Source organism: Chaetodon trifascialis, chromosome 1 (genome assembly GCF_039877785.1).
Source record: "Chaetodon trifascialis isolate fChaTrf1 chromosome 1, fChaTrf1.hap1, whole genome shotgun sequence".
NCBI classification, from domain to species: Eukaryota; Metazoa; Chordata; class Actinopteri; order Chaetodontiformes; family Chaetodontidae; genus Chaetodon; species Chaetodon trifascialis.
Genome location: NC_092056.1, coordinates 3,536,621 through 3,553,696, shown reverse-complemented (window position 1 = coordinate 3,553,696; position 17,076 = coordinate 3,536,621). Strand labels below are relative to the sequence as shown.

General features: G+C 44.9%; 1 protein-coding gene across 1 annotated transcript in view; it reads right to left on the bottom strand.

Moving 5' to 3' along the window:
• The window catches only part of nav2a (neuron navigator 2a), a 198,625-nt gene extending 181,944 nt beyond the window's left edge, over nt 1–16,681 (bottom strand). The window contains exon 1 of the mRNA XM_070959065.1: nt 16,595–16,681. Within this exon, the coding sequence (XP_070815166.1) occupies nt 16,595–16,675 (81 nt within the window). The 5' untranslated portion in view covers nt 16,676–16,681. The remainder of the gene's footprint in view (nt 1–16,594) is intronic.
• Between the last annotated feature and the right edge of the window lie 395 nt (nt 16,682–17,076).

Below are 17,076 nucleotides of genomic sequence, written 5' to 3'. Positions count from 1 at the left end.
TTAATTAGATTAATTAATTACAAATCCTGTAATTAATTAGATTAATTTTTTTAATCGCCTGACAGCACTAGTTGATACATGATCCAGAATGACTAAAAATGTATAAACACAACATATATCTCACCATGGAACAAAACAAAGGAAAGCAGTTATATTCAACTTCATAAAAAGGCCAAATTTATATGTAAAATACAGCTTTTAAAACATTTATGTGCAGGTTTTTTTTTCCATAACTGGTCAATAATAGCAGCACAGCAATTGTTAGTTGGGCTCTTAAGTTAAGCTCTTATGTATTTTTAATACTAGCTTCATTAAGATCGAGGCATTTGCTTCCAATAAGAGAGGGAGGGTTGACAAAGACAGCACAGTGGAGGAAAAGCAGAAAATTTGAGTTAAACACGGTAATAGAGCTGCTGGATGCCGGTTTGTCTGTTCTGAGGAATGCTGTTACAGCTGGAGGTTTGAACACACACACGCACACACACACACACACACACACACATGCATGCACGCACACACAAACAGGCAGGGACGCATGCACGCACAAAACCCCCAGCTGCCTTTGTACACAATTCCAGTCTGTATGTTCTGCACTGCTGCTGTCGCACTACTCGACCACTTCAAATACACACATCCCCAAACACGCTGCCTTTGTGTGTCAGAGTGTGTGCGTCTTATCTCCCGCTCGACGCTGCATCAAGGTGCACAGCTCCTCTGCCTCTGAGTCACACACTATCGTTCTGTTATCGCTGCAGCTACAGGGGGTCTCTTTAGCGAAAACCCTCACTTTCTCACTGCTTCAGCCAACTGGCACCACCTCCTGCTCTCCTGCAGCACCTCCTCCCCTCGCCGCTCGCTTTTGCCAGCTCCACAGTTCAGCGGGCCAGAGAGGGCTGATGTAAGGGCGTTAAGAGCCGCCTGCCAATAGCTGAAACAGCTGGAAGGAGAAGCTCAATGGGAGAGAAAACACAGGCCGTGAATTAACCCCCTGAACCTGACAACTCAAACAGCATTAAACCTGCTGGAGATGGCGAAAGAGTGGGCAGAAAAACACATAAACACGCACCTATTAACGCAATCAGGATAAACGAGCAGCCCCATAATCGCCTCGCCCGACATAACCATCCTCAGATTGTGGAGTAATCCTTTTTCCCCCAGCGAGGGAGACGAGGGAGGCACGGCTGCTAACATCCAATAAATTAACATGTTTTTACATGCTGTTATCATGTGCATTTTGGATGAATCTCCTTTGAGGAGGAGCTGCTAAAGTGTTCGTCTCCGCCTGACAAAACAGCGCCATAAATGGCTGAACAACGAATCAGGGAGGCTTTACACGGGGGAGTTAATGCACATCAACCAGACTGAAGGTGAAGATGTGCTCTTTGGATCCTGATTTGACGATGTGTCGTCCACCACATGCAAGACTATTTTTCTTATGGGTACCTGATCATCATAGCTAAGGGAAAGACTACAAAGAGCAAATTCATGGAAGTAAAATCAGCACATTGACAGGCAGCACATGAGTCAGCACAAGTATTATATTTGTTGGATAAAGGGTCTGTTCAACTTACAAATATATATATATTCTCCTGACTAAACTATAGTGTTATCTAAGCCTGGTTGAGATTCCTGCGGTCCCTTTCCAAGAACAAAATTTTGCTGTGAACAACAGCTTGAAAACACAGAATGTGCAGGAAAGCATCAGCTCTGTCCATTTGTACACCTGTGTTCACGCACCTGCTCAGTCACTGCGGGCGTGTCCAATCGTTGTCAGTTTTGAAAGTCTATGGCCATTCAGGAAGAGCTGTGAGCGATGACAATGAAAGAGAAGAAGATGCTGTGGTTTGGCAGACAGTCCAGGACGCAGCTCCTCAGAAGATAAACTACTTTCGCCTTTCGTCATCTTGACGCTCAGTCACAGTGCTGCCGGACGCCAGCTCAACACCATGAGTCACAGCCTTCGATCATACGTGGAGTTCAAACGCTTCTCCTGAGCGAAGCGTCTCTGTGTCAACATGCACTGAAGGCCCTGAGGTTGACTCCTATTACAAAGACAGAGGCCAGGCTACTGCAGACAGACCCGGAGAAGGAAATTACCAGCAGGCGGAGAGACAGACGAGGAGGCAGACAGACAGGGAGTCTATTCTTCTCTCTCTTCCTGGATAAATATTTGATCAGCGGAACTCTGATGGGTATTGATTGGAGCCCTTATCCGCTCCTTATCGATCCCTCCTGACTGTGATCACTGGGTAGACAAACACACACAAACACACAGCCACACACACACACACTCCTGTAACCTCTGAATGTCAAATTAGAATGAAAGGTTAAAGGCTTAAAGCATTTAGCTGCACTAAAGTGTTTTCTAATGAGAGGTTCTTCAAAGAACAGCGCTGCAAAGCACCGATAATACAGATAAAGGAAAAGCTGCCTTTCTGTGCTTGTGTTTGTGTTTGTGTGTGTGTACATGCCCAGTGGTGTGTGTATAAGTAGCCACTATTAGCTTACTGTGCTTTCCCACTCTTCGGCTATCATACCCTCCCTCAGAGTCCTATTAACAGCAGAGATTACATTACTGCGACGTCCTTGAGCCCCACGGTGGGTGACCCCTGCTGTAGAGCTTACACAAGCACCTCCGCCTTCAAAAATGATGGGAACCACCAACGCAGATGTGTGTGTGCGGTTTGTAATGGAAAAGAAAGAGTCTTGTTTGCCACTTTAATTTGATCATAGTATTATAGCAACGCTGTGTCGCGAGGTGAGACACACAATCCTGACCTGACACCACTGAAAAAAACAAACAAGCACAAAACAGTCGAGGGAAGAAGTTTAGAGTGAAATAGCTCTGTTTTACAGAAGTGAAGGGACTGCATTGGTGAGGGTGTGCTGCTACAGGTAACACTGTTAAGATGAAATATGAACCACGGTTGAGCCCGTGCAGTTTGAGTTTCAACGTTTATGAGCCGAAACACTGCGAGGAAACATTTTACAGATCTGGGAAGTTATCACAGGAAGATCTTCTCCAACTGAAACAGTAACATCCCGCCATTCATGTGAAAAAGTACTGCAATGTGCACTTTGTATGTATTGCATGTATGTGATTGGAATCGATTGCATTGGGTTGCAACACAAGTTGAGCTCGATTCAAAGACAAGCTTTTTCCTATCAGGGCCTCTGCAACAAACGAGGAGAAACAGTGTTTACATGCAGCACAGCTGTTTGTATGAACACAGTCAAATGCCCCATCAGCCGCGATGAAAAACTGTGCTGTGATTTCACCAGCTCACAAATCAGGACTGAAGTATAACGAGGCAGGAAAGAAAAGCCTCCACGACCAAAGAAGCCTGAAACATTTTTCCCAACGACTGACGTTAAACGAGCTGCATTCTTCTAGAGTGACTAATAATCTCACTGAATTTCATAACGAGGATCTCTGCTGGCATCCCTTTGAAAAGCAGGTACAGGCTGTTTCAGCGGATTATTGTCTCTTTCAGGCTCACTCATTCGACTGTGTTGCTGGGAGTTGTTACCATTAATCCTTGAATTCATGCGGTTGCCTTTCACTCAGAGTAATTGTTAATCTAGGGCAACTAATTGCCCTCGAACATTTTCTATTTCCTCATGATTCATTAAAAGGCGCCCTCCAAAGAAAATTGCATTTTTAACATGTCCATATGGTGTCTTTAATATGCATTAAGTCACATAATAAGCAGTCAATTACATGTCTGTGGACTAATGTATCACAACCGCAGACTCAGACAGCCAGGGTTTCATATGTCAAACACAGAAGGAACCAAGCCAGTCAACCTGCAGGGTGGAGTTTGGTGAAACGTAGGAGAAAACAGGTGTAGCTGTCCATCAGTATTTGCAAGGTAAGTTTCACTATTTTCAAAGCGATGGCAGAGACGTGTTCTCTTTCTGGTTGCAAAGTTGCAAAAGGAGAAATGGTGAACCTTGGAGGTCTATGGGGACTGGCTCACTTTTGGAGCCAGCACTTTCACGTTGGCTCCATTTTTCGGTCGCCACTTGGTCAAAACAAATCAGCAGTGTGCTAGATAATGTTAGCCAACGTTAGCCCGCCAAGTTAAACACCGACTCACTGCAAATGCTGACGTAACAGTGTGCATGGCTTGGGGGTGTTGACGAAGAAAGTTACGGCAAACGTTACTCAAGGCAGTTTGTCAGAGAGCTAAGATCCATGCATCCTACATGAAGGCAAAGCTATGGAGTCACATCGAAGGCATGGAGGGATTTTTCCAGCAGCGAAAGATGAAAGAAGGGGAACAGGGAAGCAAAGTGCTGACGTAGCGATTGAACTCCAGTCTCTGGGGTTACACTGCGTGGATGGGAGTCAGCAATGCATCTTTTCCGTGCAACATGTCAAAGCAAATCCAGTCACTGTTAATCCACACCAAAACCTGATAATTTTCTCTAATCCTAGTATCATTTCCAATCTATCAAAGGCACAAACCTCCTACAATACCACTTTATCTCTGATTAAATTAATGTCAATATCACCTCTGAAATGGTGAGAACTTACAGTTCTTGCAGGTTACTGCAACAATTTAATTAAGCTAAGGCAGCCAGCCCAATCCATGCGTGAATCAATCAGAGGCAAACACGTCATATTTGATTTGATTTGATTGTACTGATTAGCTCTGACAGAGGGTAATATGTCCAAGTGGGGAAGGTAAAATTAAAGATAATTGAATTCCCAGGATGCAGTTACAGTCTGCTGTCATTATTGGCAAAGCTGCCTTCAGATGCTCCAGGCGATATTCACTCCTACCACCAAGCAATACAAGAGCCTTCGGGCAATTATCAATCACAGCAAAAGACACGATCACACCAAGTTTCTTTAGATCACATCTCATTAGAAAAGCTTGCTTGGAGGTATTTTTGTATTCTGAGTTTGTATACACTCTGCCAAAATATTAGCAAATCTGGGTTTGTAGCATGGCAACAACATGGGTAGAATTAGCACTGCCATTCACCACCCCGTGCAAACACAGATGGTGTCACAGGCAGCGGGTGAACGCGACCAGGCTTCGTTTAGAGATGCTCAAGTGGCAGTTTTATTTTACATGAATAACTTGAACATGTCTGTTTCCTTCCCACATACCAGGAGTAAGTCGGTATAAGGCTGCACAACTCAATTTGAGAGTGTGCGTCTGCTCTTCTGTGAGCTTTTACATCTTTCAGTTACCCGCAACACTCTGCATACATCCACAAAGACAGAGCCAGAATCCCAGTTTAACTCATGACAGGATGCTCAACGTACCAAACACTCAGAGACACTGAACTGACTAACGAGCTAACATTGTTTACGGCCACATGTGCTACTGTCAGATGTAGAAATGGTGCATTCTGCCTTTAATCAAGGCAACACATTAAGTAATTAACTGGCATAAGAGGAGCTGGTTATAATATTGAACTGTAGAATACATAAAAAGTTAAATCAGCAAAGAAGGTGGCCCTTCATGGACGTACAGCATTTTTAAGCCAGCTACATCATTTTATATCTTTGGCATGTGCCTCATCAGCAGCTCATTTATTGGACAGACTGCTCCTGTCATCAGTCCAGGTTAGTTATTCCAGGTTAGCAGCAAGTATGATTTCAGTATCTTTACTCCCATTTTCTCGTAATGTAATCAACTGGAGCCATAATCAGTGAAAACCCTTAGCCCTCCTCTATTTGTATCCACTATCAAGCAAGAAAGTCACTCAAAGCATCCTTAATGTTTTGATAGCTAATCAAAGGTCAGCTCATCAGTCTTTACACAGCCTTGCGGTTTCAACTCAAGAGCGCACTTCATTACATTGTGAAAGAAAGCCATTGATCTGCGACAAATAGAATTCCTAACAATCGCTGATGAACTGTCCTCGTATGAAGCGCGGCCTTTGATGTTCACCCCTGATGCTCGACACATCTCTGGGATGGCTGAGGAGAACCAGGTGCAGGTGATCAAGTGTCTTTTTCTCGATTCCAGGCAGGAGGCCGCAGTCTGGGCTGAGCAGCTGTGTATACACCGTCTCTGGATCAATAACAGCAGAGAGCCTCTATTGATTATGTGTGTAAGTGATACTTGTAAGGGGTTGCTATGGAAGAGGAGGAGGGACGGGGGAGGTACGTGGCCTGGATTAAGGTAACAGGGATACAGCCCTGTGGTGACCCTGGTGTGTGTGTGTGTGTGTGTGTGTGTGTGTGTGTGTGTGTGTGTGTGTGTGTGTGTGTGTGTGTGTGTGTGTGTGTGTGTGTGTGTGTTGCTATTTGGCTTTCCTATTGTCTCACACACTCTTGTGTCGCAGAGGGCAGTCTGTGTACAATGTGTCCGCAGAGATGTCATATTATCCGACACAGGTTGACCCCTTCCATATGCCCCCCCACCCCATGTCCTGGTCTGACCCTTCCAGCAGACTTGCCTCACTTCACCTCAGACAAGACCTTTGACTAATTAGCAACACAAGCTACACTTCCACAGAGACAGTTTTGACATTCTGGATTATGTGGACTACGTCTGGAGAGATTTTATTGATCTTGGGCTGCATCGATGTAATGCTGAAGCCTAAATGAAGAGGAACAGTATCCTGGTCGGGTGTTGATCAATACTAGGATGATCCAGGAGTAGTCTGCATCAGGGATCATCTTACAAAATGTTAACCCGTGGGGTCAGATTCTCAACCACGATGGGAAATCCACTAATGTCCAAATACCAACAACTTTTTCCATGTCGGTCAATTCTACCATCAAAAAGAAAGCAACCTGATGAAAGCATTTTAACTTGGAAAACACTACAGATTACACACAGAACTCTTAAGCTCACACTTAAATAAGCACTATTTGTTTACTATCTAACTATTTCACAGTACAAGTGCTCAACTGTGAAATTTAACAAATGTGCTCACAATTATTCTCGTACCATATTTACTATTGAGCTTCCTCCTGAAATAGAAACCCTGTCCCGCCTGTCACCCCAGCTGCTTTTATTTACACTGATTGTGTCTTAGTGATAGACAGACTCACATGAAAAACATCTGTTCTAACGCCGAGCTTAGTGCTCTCCCGGGAACTGAATAGCTCAATTACAGCAGAGCTCCGTGACTGCGGCACTGCCCTCCAAAATAGTGCCGAGGCAGCATCCTGCAGCCGCCAGAGGGACACGAAGTGGTGACCTGGGAGCAGAAACTCCACATCCTGAGTCCCTGTGATACAAATATTAAATATCTGTACAATTACAGTGGTGAATACACTATCTTTGCTACACCTATTCATGAGGCATTGTTTTAACAAATGGCCCAACCCTGATACCCACTAACTGAGGTCACAGCAAGACCTCAAGCCAGAAAAACCTGGTCTCAACTACATGCCGTCCCATAGCTGGTGAACATAGCGGGACATTTAGCATCTAAAGAGTCTGATGTTTCCCTCAGGAGCTGGCAGAGACCAAAAACAGAGCTAAAAGATGGTTAATATTGGACTTAAATTCAACTGGTGGCCTGAAACATGACTGTAAGCACTGGATGTGTGAAGAAGCAACTGCTCGCTAACAAGTTCACCGACTTGTCGTTCATGACTTGTTAATATGTTGCAAGTCAATATATTTTTGTTGTTGTTTTCAAAGGGTTGGCTAAACAACAAAAATGCATTCTGTGCAGTAGTGAGGAGTACAATTTAATTTTATATTTTATATTTTATCTTTCAATTTGTTGCCTAAGTGCAGCTGCTCTCTTCTCTGGGCCTCTGAAGGTGATTTGGAAATTGTAACTCCTGTTGTGACAAGCGTGTTCTCACACTGTTTTTGTTTTGGAGTCAACAACACGTCTGAAGCAGCTAAAAATGTTTCCAATTACCCAGCCATTTCAGCGACGCGACAATTTCAAACGAGACATTCTTCGGGGTACATAGTCGGTGTTTACTGCCCAACATGCAAAACAAGAAAAAACACCTCTAAGCAGCAAGCATCATTCCTCAACTACAGAAACAAACAGTCATAATTAGCTGCATCCCACCTCTGCATGATGTAGAAGCTATTTATCCTCAACATTCAACAGCACCCTGAGTTCATTGCAGCGCACTGACTAGAGAGCACATTAACATGCAGAGAAAAGCAACAGCGGTGTCTGCAAAGGTGGAGAGAGGCTGGGGGAAGGTGGTGCAGACAGGAAATCATTGTCTGATTCATCACTTCACGTCCAGTGGACTACACGCAGGGAGAGACACTGGGAAACAATTCCATGAATAAAACAGGATTATTTATAAAGAAAGATAAAACAAGCCTTGAGGTCTAATCCCTCCATAGGAGCCCAAATGAATTACCTCAAATTATCTCCTGGAAGCTGCACACCAACACAGGCAGAGCAATGGATGAGCTTGAATTTCATAAAGACGCATCCAATTACCACCTGTAAGTACATGTTATCTCTGAACCTGTGGCACTTTCTGTTTGTGGCTTTGGTCTAATGTGAACCCAGAAGGTGCCGAAAAACAGACAAAAATTTTGAAATGAAATAAAAATTTCAGCAGCTAGAAGAAAAAAACATTGTCCTTGTGGAAAAACAGGCCTTCAGTGAATTTAAAAACAAGGCCCCCCTCCCCATCACTATTCATCATTACAGTGCCCACCGTGTTTCCCGATGCCCTGCAGGCGAACAACGTCCAGCAATCTCTCACTGAACAAGACGCACGGCAGAAATCTCTATTTCCTGGAACAAAGGAGGCTGACACGGAGAAAGCTTGTCCACCTTCGCTCTCGTCCACGTTCCTTTGTGTGCAGCTTCCTGCAACAGTCCTGCCTGTTTTAATTCCTCTCCAAATGTGACGAGTACACACTATGGGCTCAGCGATGGAGGTTGAGAGGCTGTGAGAGTGTGTGTGTACGGGTGTGGGGGGGGTGCCTGGAGGAACATGAGGAACCTCCAGCTCCACACTCGGGGCTGCAGATAAAAAAAAAAAACAGCCCTCATCCTTCCTTATCACTTGGAAATTTCCTGGTGTGTAAAATTCAATTCCAACTGTATTTCTTAGGGTGAAGATGAGAGAGCAGGGACTGGGAAAACATAACATAACGTGGAGAAGCTGGGACAGCCGCTCTTAAACACACTGCTCAACCCCTCTCTTTTACACACACACGCACGCACGCACACGCACACACACAAACTAACTCCGTCTTTCCAGAACAAAGGCCAAAGTGGGCTGACGTTAAAGCAGCGCGGTGAAGAAGGACCCGCTTCCAGCCTCATACATGCTGATCTGGAGCTGCTGTCCTTTTGCATGTCTTCACACTCCAGCAGCAACAAATGATGCAATGCTGTTTTAATGCAGAATCTCACGTCCCTGTTTTTATCTATTCCAGTCACACACACAGCCTGAGCCTGAAGCTATCCTACCAGGTGCTGCATGTGGATTTTATATTTTTATGAGGCTGAAATGAAAACAAATGCATATCTAATAATATGAAATATATCCACTGGCAGGAACCCATCAAGACCACCACTCTTAGAGGGGAAATGATTAAACCGTGAAAGTGGTGGCAACATTTAAGTCCGATGGGGGGGTGACAGCTTTAAAAAAATCTCCCCAGATGTGAAAAACGCTGGTTCTCTGCTTTAATTCTAACTTCTTTATCCAGTGGAACAGAGAACAGAGAAGAGCTCTTCATTTCTAAAGACTTCACAGCCCGCCAACTCGTCGTTCTCCATGTGTTTGAATACGGATACAATGGCCAGAGCACGGAGGAAATCCCATCGCCACAGGAGCGAGCTGAAGCACCTGTTCATCAACAGAGCACCTCCCCTGAACCAGACAGAACCAGATCCTGGCCACTGACCCTCAGACAGGGATTACAATGTTGTGCGAGTCAGGACAGCCGGACCATCACACACCCCGCTGGGTGTGTTACTGACAACACAATCTATCCAGCCACATAGACGCGAGCTGTCACACACACACACACACACCAAATGTGGATATCTTGTTGATTTGTTCGGTTCAAATTCAGCTATATGTTGTGCTGTTGCCAATATGGAACAGAGCGTTTATCACTTCAGCGTCTTTTTTCCAGCAGTGCAGAAAATTAATGGAGGCTTAGGGCAAAAACGCTGTCTTAAATAAAATAAAACTGTTCATGCAGTTGAAATGAGGGGAAATATGCATCTTTTATGTGAACACTTGCATTTCAAATGGTTGTTTCATCTCTTATTTTGTTAGATGAAATTAGGCGAGATAACACTTAGTTTATCCCTCACTTTGTTAAACTATCACATATACTGATGTCTCAGTGCAACTGCTGTGTTGCAAGTGTTACAACTGTGTTCTCTTATGAAGAACTGCAGCAAAAAGTCTCATCATCAAACTGTTTAAATTGCGATCATTTCCATTCTTTCACATGATTTGAAATGAATCATCTTTTTAGCACAGTTTTGGTGAAATGCTTCGTGCAATGAAAAAGACTAAAAATGACCCTGAAATTCAGATTAAAGGCAAAGATTTCTTTCCAGGGTCATCAAGGATGTCCTTCCTGACACGCAGTGGAGCAGGCGTTCGGTATGTGAGGGGTCGCTGGTTCAGGGGGGTCCAGCTAGCCAATCATGCTGCCCCACAGCCGAAGTCCAGGCCATCCCACCAGCCTCTGCCACCTGTCCTTCATCCTCCCTCAGGGCGCAGGGAGAGGGTGAGGGCCAGATGGCTCTTGAGGGCCAAGCAGCATCCTGAGTGCAGCATCCTCCCCACCCCCAGCCTCAGAGCTACATGCTTGGTCCCACCTCCACCCTCTGAACCCCCCCTCCCCTTCCCCAATCCAAACCCCTGAGCCCCAGCGCTCGTCAGTGCTGCATGACTGGGCAAACACAGTCCTTCACCAAAATAAATCCCCTGTCTCTCCTCTGCAGCTGCCTTGGTTTGCAAGAAAAGCTTAGCCGGTCCTAAAAGAGCCCTCATCTCTACCGGCAAAACGGCGTTCATGACATTAAGATTTTCACTATCACAAAGCGCCAGAACCTGCTCCTCATGCTGACTCTTTATGGGCTAACTGAAAATCTTGAAAAGAACATGGTTTGTGTCTGCTTCAGGCACAGCATACCTGACCTAAATAAGATAATGAGAGCCAGCCACTATGGTCACTAAAGATGCTAATCACTTATCTGAGTGATCCAGTCAGGGGCTGGCTGGAAAGGAGCAACTGTTAAAGGGGGATAATGTCTACAATAGGTTCTAAATAATCTCACATGGCCGCTCATTTGTCATCACGCTATCCTATCTCTCTGGCATTACATTCAATTAGTCTCAGATACCAGCAGTGCGGAGCGGCTGGCGCACACAATCAATCATACCCTGTCAATGACAAATTGTCACTCCTCTAGTCTGTCTCCACATCCAGGCAACAGGCCAGCGTATCAGTGGAGGGACGATTCCAGGCGGCGATCGGCAAGTCAAGTGGACGCCGCAACTCGGCGTCGGAATCTCACACTGGGAGACGAGGGATTGGTCATTATTCAAATGTGTTCGGGTGCCAGCAAGAAATGATCGTCGCAACTGGTCCTGGCTTCCTGTTTGTTAGCTTGTTTAAGAGAATAATGTAAGAGGGCACCGACTGCAGCAATCTGAGTCGTGGCTAGCGCAGATGTTGCAGTCCTAATGAGCAGGTTGGCTGCTCAGGGAGGGTACGGCCGCTGTGACCTTGTCCATATGCCTGGCTAAATGTCCACGGTTGGAGGAGACACTGAAGAAAAAGCAGCAATTCCAAGTTCTGTTTCTGTTGCTTTCATTATCCTTACATGCATGCTAACTGGATACGACTCATGTTGAACTAAACACATAATCACTTGAATTCCTTCAGCGTAAAGTTGTTTTCTAAGGAAGAGGGATCTTTCCATTTTGCATTTCCATAATGCACCTGTCAAAAGTCATCAGATGCACTAATCTAGATGCAGTTACGAAATAAACAGGTTAATAAAGAAACCCATATGAAAGCAATTAAAACAACTGCATTACCAGGAGTGATTAATATAATTGAAAAATATTGTCATCAACTCATCTCATACCTGCAGCAATGGAGGCATTTCCATGTACCACAAAGCCAAAGACTATGAGTACAAATCCCTGAAATGAGCTTCATTCTCAGGTTGTTTGGGCTCAGCCTCAGAAACATGGTGAAGAGCTCAGACAACAGGGAGGAGAAAGCGGTAGAGGCACTGAAACTTTGCAGTGGAAGGAGCCAGTTATGGTGGTTCAGCGTCTGATTAGGATGCCGCCTTGATGCCTCCTTGTGCACGCTTTCCTGGCTCAGCAAACAGGGGGACGGAGAATCTATTTCTGGAGGGATTACATGTCAAATATGTCATGGGAGCGCCGTGGGATTCCCCAGGATGAGCTGCAGGAAGTAGCTAGGGCTTCCATTCTTAGCCTGCTGGCACCGTGACAATGGACGAATGGAGGTGTTGCTGGTATGCATGTTCTTAAGTTTAACAGCTTACTAAATAATCATTTTAAAAATACCATCCATGTGTCCTCCAAAGCTGGAAGTCACTCGAGCCTGGCAGCCATGGGAAGAGACTCTAAAGCTCACTAACCAGGCTTCTCCCATGGAGTGTGAAGCGTATCCTGAGGTTCAGGATTAAGTCCATCTTGTGAAGGAAATAAACAAAGCCATGTAGGGTTTCCCACTCATCTGTGCCTGGAAGCTAATTATGAGGCTGCTGGAGAATGACTGCAGCAGAGCACTCAGCAGCACACACTACCACCGTAAACACCTCATTATCCTACAGAACCCCACCCAACCGTATCAAACGCCTCTTAATGAGCGGACAGAAACGACTCGAGAAAATAAATACATAATTTCCAATAGTTCTGATTGAGCAATTAGTGTCAAATCCCTTTCAACCTCAATGGGCTGAATCAATAATGGATTCCATTAGAGAATGATCTCTATCACCTTGTGAACGCCCTTCATCATCTCTATCAGGCGCCAGTGGAAGGCGCTGAGATTTGCTGTCAGACTCAGTCTTTATGATCTCCAGATTGCCTCTTTGAGGATAAGACAGGTTTGTTTTAACACAAGGGCTGCAAGAAGCTATTGTTATCATTATCAATGAATCTGCCAATAATTAATAATGTATTAATTTCTTGTTAGCAATGCTCATCACCGTGTCCCAAAAACCAAAGTGACATCTTCAGATTGCTTCTTTTGTCCAATTATCAGTCCAAAACCCAAATGGCTGGACCAATCTATCAATAATCAAAACAGTTGGTAATTAATTTTCTTTCGATCCACAAACTGATTAATCGACTGATCGCTGCAGCTTTAGTCATGAGCATTGCTTTCTCACCAAGCATAGAGGCAGCTTTAAAACATGACTACAAGAAACAGAGTTATGTCTGTCAACACTGTCTGCACTTTTGTCCTCTGTTCAACATCAGCTGTTGTAAATCTGTTCTGTATTCACGACGACTCGCTGCTGGGTCAGGACATAAATCAAACAGCAGTTCAATAACACAGAATTCAGCGTTTCATTAATGTTGTCTCAAGATCCAGGCTGTATGCGAGGCAGCGATATGCCAACTGTCCAACATGCTGTTCAGACGTTGTTAATCAAAGATCAGCTCACAGCTCCTTTTCTTTGACTGCGCTCAATAAATTAAGCATGCCTGTCTAAACCTGGAGTTCGCAGGCATTTAAATCACTCCAGCCAAATTTTCACGCTGACTCACACAAATCTGCAATAGAGACGCAATGCATGAATCAGAAAAGAAGCAGATGCAGTGTACAGTCTGAGAAAAAACATTTTTTGGCAGACTAAGAAAGGCAACCTCTCTTTTCAGATTTAAACACCATAGACTTCAGATCACCTGACTGCCTGACTCTAATGTTGGAAGGAGTTTAGGTCTTGACTCTTGTCTCTTAGCTCTTCTGTACAAAGATTTAAGATGTTGTGGATTTGGCTGGAGGGGTCAACGTCCACCGAAGGATAATCAATGTGATCAAACTCCCAACAACCAAAAGGTTTGATTTCATTGTAACTTTTACACTGCTTCCAAAGCAACTTCCATTTCGTCAAACTTTTCACGAACCGAAGTACTTTTGGTCGAGCCGAAAAACTTCTGATGCCGGTGCTTCACAGATAAAAATACCTCCATTCCCCAACTTCCAAAGGTTCCCTCAGGGTTGGTGGACGTTTCTAACAGCTTCTGAAAAGGTTACACGTGCATCATGTGATTTTCAACGGCCAATCAGAGCTAAAACCAGGGACATACTGTACTTTATTAGTCCTTTCTCGTCTGCAGCTAGATGATTGCTAACACTAAAAGATCCAATCTCGTGGAATCCTATGAATACCAATGGGTTTCTGATGGTAGCAAACTCTGCAGTTCTGCTCCGTCGAACACTGAGCCTTTATCCACCACAATGCAATACATCCCTGATTCTGCTCTGACGCTCGCTGCTTTCCCACGTAGGTTCATGATTGCTCAATGAACATTAATATATAGAGCTGCGGACATGTGAGAGAGTAAATCTACAAAGGGAACAAAATCCAATTACCTCCTACTGGGGCAAGTATCACATATAGCATCTTGAACTGAAGCAGCCCAGGTAATTGTCGGGGGACATTGAACCTTGCTGCATGGAAGCCTCAGGTAATTCTCCAACAATGAGAGCCCGCGTGTCCACATTACTACCTCAGTGCTTTCAATTTATTTAAGTCGGCTGATGTCCATTAAGAGGTAAGGTGAGCATTGGCTCAGTCTGGCACAACCTCTCTTCCCTGGAGAGCGCCGAACGTCTGGCCTCGTCTGCTCTCTGACTGATGATGCCGCCTGCTTTTGCAGCTGCAACTGAGGCTCCAAATGAAATCTAGACGTGTCGCTGCTGATAAGTCGCTGAGCATGCAAAGGGCAAAAAAAAAACTCTCGTTATAAATGCATCAGGGTTCGTTACCGTAGCAACAATAATGCAGACAAAACCACTGAAACCAACCACCGGACAGAAACGTTGAAGTCCTTTTGGTGCTGGTGGTGTGTCACTTAGCATCCACACAGCAGCTCTGTAGTGTGGAAAATTGGAAAACAGCAGCTGGGACTTTGGTTGCATCAATTAATATTCATGTCCTACATAATCCCAAGTGACTAATTTAACACACCTGATCAAATCAATAATTTACAGGGGGTCGCACGGGAAAGACGGCAAAGAAACGAGAAAAGGAATAAACCTTCTTCTTAAGACCTTGACCAATTCATGCATGCCCACTGCTGCTTTGTGTGCAACGACAACAGTGGTATCGGGAAAGTGTTAAATAACTACAAATAAAAAAAATAACTAGCTGCAAGTGTTTGCGTTTTTAAGTTACTACCATCAAAAGAAGAGATTTTCTCTGTTATTTGACGTTGCTGTTGATGTAGACTTTATCGCCACCTGCTGGCCTGGCTGATTGGAGCGGATGGTCACCTGTGCCAGAAGGAGTAAAGTCCAAGAAACCTCCACACCAGCGGGAACAGATTAGACTTTTAGCAGTGACACAGCTCTCACATGCGTGCTGTGACCTTGCCAGCCTCATCAACTGTCTTATCTTCAGCTGCCCTGAGGAGTGGACCCCAACCCCGGCGAAGCCACCCACCCTCAGGATTTGTGGATCCCTCCTGTTTTTGCTGCCCTAGCTGCAAACACATTGTAAACAGAGCAGCGAATGCAGCATGAAAGCTGTAAGTCAGCTGAATCAGTGTTAACTGCAGGCGAGCAGAAGAAATCCAGTCTGCCTCCTCATTGAAATGAAGACTAATGCGCTCTGAATCAACACAGACATCTATTTAGCATGTGCGGGGTTGTCGCCTGGTGGTCGTCCCGATCTATCACAACTCCACATCGTCACAGACAAGTGGAAACCTTGTATCTCCCTCATGTCTGCTCATCCAGAACTACTGTAAGAAGACGAGCAAGGCTTTCAGACACTGACATTTCTCGTGTGCATCTGATGTAGAAAGGGTTCATACACCCAAAGAGCTGATTTTCCTCACCGTACAATCACGTAATCCTGCAGCTGAAGTCAAACCAGAGCTGTGAGGTTGGCATATAACAATAGCATACATCAACATCACGTGGAAAATGCAGAGTGAAGCTGAAACAGGGAAAATGAGTCAGGCTATCCATCAATCTTAACGCAGGCTGCTTAAGTAATTCTACACAACCACAAAGCATGAAAGAAGACTTCACAGTCGCCCTCATGCCTTCGCTGACTGACTGAATCAATCCAGCTGTGCTTCCTCTGACACCTAAGTTGGTTTTCCCGATGAAGGTCACGATGCAATGATTCCAAGACTTGTGCAGATATTTAAATCTGCTCCACGACAAAGTAAAGGCATTTTTGTTTTTGCAATGAAACAGCTTGTTTTGATCTTCTCATGCAGGTCAGGGGGGTGTTCTGAAACCTTTATTACAACATCCGCTGGCTCTAAGGAAAGCCAGATCTGCAAGTAGCAACAGCTTTGTCGATCTCTCGTGCATCAGCTGCCAAAATTCAAACTCGCCTCGCTGTACTCTCAAGCCAACACACAACACACAGCAGACAGATAGAGCTGGTAGATAAAGAGGATCGGCCATTAACTCACCCTTTTCTGGTCCTCCAAGCAGTGCAGCACAGGTTTCCTCCTCGGGTGCTGTTGCGGACTAGCCTCTGCTCCTGCCTCCATCTTCCCATAAGTGGGTGAGCGCTCGGGTTCCCCCACAGCTAAATATCCAGCCTTTACAACAGGCCTCTTAGGGGATGAAGGGAAATACCTGCTTAAAGTATTTAAGCCCCTTTCCCTCTTGGTTCTCGGTTGTAGTGCATGAATGTCTATGCAAAAATAAGAAAAACTCCGTGTGCATCAAATTTGCTTCTTGAAAAAGATGACACCCAATCTCTGGGAGGATGCAACCTCAGCCACACGCCTCGTCTCAGTCATATCGTTTCTGGATGGTTTCTCTTCGCAGCTCTTGGTCCTGAGGGGCTGTCCCGAAGTGAGCATCAGGGCAGAGAACACTAACCTCAGGTAACCAGGATGGTCCCAAAACCATCACCGCTGCCAAGCAGACTTGATCTTAAAGGAGG